Below are 3,364 nucleotides of genomic sequence, written 5' to 3'. Positions count from 1 at the left end.
AAAAAAGACAGAAANAAAAAAACAAAAGAATTCTGCTCTTCGTTACAGACGTGTGTATATATCCATCGATAGATATACAACTGCACATGCAGATATCTTCCCATTCTCGCAACTGTGCGCCACTGAACCACCGGTGGTGGAAATATCACGCGAAACAAAAAAAACTTGCGCGCATTTGTATACAAAGAAAAAGCAAAAGGGGAGAAGGGAAGAAGAAGAGCAAAAAAAAAAATTATTAGTGGGGAAGGAGAAGGGCAAAGGCAAGGACGACAACTTACCGTTCTCTGGGCTTCCTTCGCAACTTCGGAAACCGCTTCCCCCACACGCATGCGCCTCGTAAGGCAATGTAGATGGCCAGGCCAAAAATTATCCCCCCCACGAAGAATCCCATCCCAAGCATCAGCGTTCCTCGCCGGATGTCATCGCACCTCGTCAGGGCACCAGCCAGCTTATCCATCACGAAGTTGCACTCAAGCAAAGGTCTGGCATACGAAAGCGCAATGCTTGCGTTACGTGCCTGTTCCGCCTTCGACAGAAGCATTGCAGACGCACTCTTGAGAAAATCCAGCGCGCAACCGCCCGCGCACTCCGAAAGCTTGCAGTAGGTTCCTGCCCCTTTGCACCCCGGGATCTCCTTCTTGAGTTTGGTGTCCATTATGATGCTTGCCATCGTGCCAAAGTCCGTACAGTCCTCTTTCTTTTTTAGGCCTGCGCCACACACCAAGGGACGTGTGAAAAGTTCTTTAAGCTTCGAGGCATCGGCTAGCATGTTTGCCAATTCTCCCAAGTTTCCAGGAAGCTCATTGAGAAGATCGGCGGAAATATTACGCCCTTCCAAGGCCTTCTTCAGGCTTTCTGACACAGCTGGCATGTCCTTCATAGAAGGTAGAGTAACCCCGGGAGGCAAACCGTCAAAGCTCTCAAACTTGGCAAGTCCCCCAGCCGCTGAGGGATCCCCGTTAAGCAAATTGGCGAGGTCAACGACATTGCCGTCATCTGCAATCACAGAGCCAGCCAGCCCCGCAAGTGGAGAAGCGGCAGCACCACCACCCTGGGAAGCATCACCACCGCCACCGCCAGCACCAAGGACAGAACCAACAGCAGCAAGAACGCCAGCACCAGAAGCATCGGCCTGAGCGCCGCTGGCTCCTGGAATACCAACTCCTGGAACTCCTGGAATACCAACTCCTGGAACACCAACTCCTTGAGCACCAACTCCTGGAACACCAACTCCTTGAGCACCATTCAGAGCTACAGGGGCACCTGAAAGCAGCTTCGAACGTTGGGCACCATTAATGACGTGAGGAACACCTGCAAGTAATTTCGAGGGCAAAACATTCGTTTCATTTAGCGGCTCACACACTCCCAAGAGTTGTTCGCAGGCACCTTTAGAGAGTTCAAGTTCTTTTTCGCGAATCATTCCGTTGATATTGGTAAAATTGAATTTCCTCTGGCAGTAAGGCACGGCATACCATTGGGCAAGTCCCGGCTGACGTGCGTAATGCAGTTCCAACTCACCGCAGCCCACGGTAGCAACATATGCCAACACACCCGCTGTAGCTCCCAGCACCGCAAAAAGGACGGCAGTCACCCAGTAAAGGCATGAAAGAACGAGTGGGAAACACGGAATACAACAGTGACAGCAGGCAAACGGCAGAATAAGGGCGATCAGAACTAGACCCACACTTGATACACAGTACGTTGCAAGAGAAACCTTATCCAAATAATTGAAGTAATACTGTCTTGCCATATCAACAAATCCCATAGCCTTTTCATGGACCGTTGTGAAATCGGTGAGGTCCAAAGGAAGAGCATCCAGCTGCTTGCGCTCACCTGTAGACCAGTCAGACGCAAAGTCAAGGACCTTTTCGGCGGTGAAATTAAAGTAGGTCAAAGGCCCCGAAACGGTGTCATCCATAAGGCGCGGGGCCGTCTTAATCAACAATCCGGCACCGAAAAAGACAAGGTAAAACATGACCGCAGACCAAATGAGGGCGTACGACATCCACAGCCACATGCAGCACCGTGCACGTTTCGTGCTTCCCAGCGTATCAGGGACACAGCAGCAACGGCAACAGAGAACACACAGAAACAGCAAAGGGAAGCTCAGCACGAGGACGGCCAAAAGTACAACGTTCATTACGGGAAGAACGAGCAAACGCCACTGTCCAATGAGACGGTCCTTATTCGAGAGGCATGCCACAATGTCGTTGTCAGCATCAGGCCCCTTCCAAACATTTTGGCACTCCAAGGAGTGCTGCGCACGTACCGCAAAGGGCACAACCAGGAGAAAAGCCAGGAGCAAGAGCACCAGCGAAGTCCTCTTATTCATAGCAACGCTCATCCTTACTTGCTTCAACTGTTTCAGCGTGAGCCACGAAAACCTTCGAAGGCCCTTTTCCTCCCTTCACCACAGCAGGGAAAGGCCAACACACGTTACGGAAACAAATAAAACAAGTCACGGAGTTTCACACGGGTCCCACAAACGTAAACACAACAAGCAACGCATAAACACGCAACAGACTTCCACACACACATACACGAACCTCCCTGGCATCACCGACACAACTAATAACAAGCACACACACCAAAACCCCTGCCCAAAGGGCAGACAAAAACAAAAAAAACCACCATGTACGCAATAAGGAACACAACAAATACGCACAAGGTCCAAAGCAGAGCAAAAACCATTATCAGAAAATCCATTAAAGTCAACCTCTAAATACCCCTCCAGTCAACCTTCTTCGAGGAGGCCTTCCTGGGTGAAGTCTTCTTCACGGGCGAAGCAACAGCCACAGCGTCCGACATGTTTCTTTCCCCTTTTTTTGTTTTCTTGTGTCGAGTTCTTTTCGTGCACAGTCAGCAGGCTCTTCCGCACAAAGAAACGGCAGGGGAAGCAGTACCCAGACGGCACGCGGCGCATGAGAGTGCAGCAAAATACACACCTGCGGCACACCACGCAGGGGAAAAAGGACACACACGAAAACATCTTCAATCCCATACAGAATCTATGATGCATCGCCACAACACCGCCGCGGAGGCGCAAGCGGCGCACACCCGGGTGAAGGGCAACCGCAGCTCACCATCACTGGCGATGGGGAACACACACACAAGAAACAAACAAACAAAAAGATTTCTAGTAATGGGTAACGGACAACAACACCGCCTCCATAAGGCAGGAGGGCGCGCCGTCATCTATCAGGCGCACCAGCGAGGCAACTCGCAGGGCCGAAAAGCCAGACAAGAGGCGGGCTCTACTTCTTCTTTGGGGCCTTCTTCACGGCATTCCTCGGCGCCTTCTTCGCCGCCTTCTTTGCCACGGGCTTCTTAACAGCCTTCTTGGCTGCCGGCTTCTTGGCAGCTG

General features: G+C 51.4%; 1 protein-coding gene across 1 annotated transcript, besides 1 other annotated feature; it reads right to left on the bottom strand.

The window, feature by feature from the left end:
• Positions 1–274: 274 nt before the first annotated feature.
• Positions 275–2,332, bottom strand: Tco025E_09602 (uncharacterized protein; the record flags this gene model as incomplete). Its single annotated transcript, XM_029376414.1, has 1 exon — positions 275–2,332. The coding sequence occupies one exon, from the start codon at positions 2,330–2,332 to the stop codon at positions 275–277; it is 2,058 nt and encodes a 685-aa protein (XP_029223470.1).
• Positions 2,333–3,100: 768 nt separating this feature from the next.
• Positions 3,101–3,129: a microsatellite.
• Between the last annotated feature and the right edge of the window lie 235 nt (positions 3,130–3,364).

Source organism: Trypanosoma conorhini (assembly GCF_003719485.1).
Source record: "Trypanosoma conorhini strain 025E chromosome Unknown Tco_14.4_contig_01190, whole genome shotgun sequence".
Classification (NCBI taxonomy): domain Eukaryota; phylum Euglenozoa; class Kinetoplastea; order Trypanosomatida; family Trypanosomatidae; genus Trypanosoma; species Trypanosoma conorhini.
The sequence above is the reverse complement of the archived record's forward strand: the minus strand, read 5'-3'. Positions and strand labels throughout refer to the sequence as shown.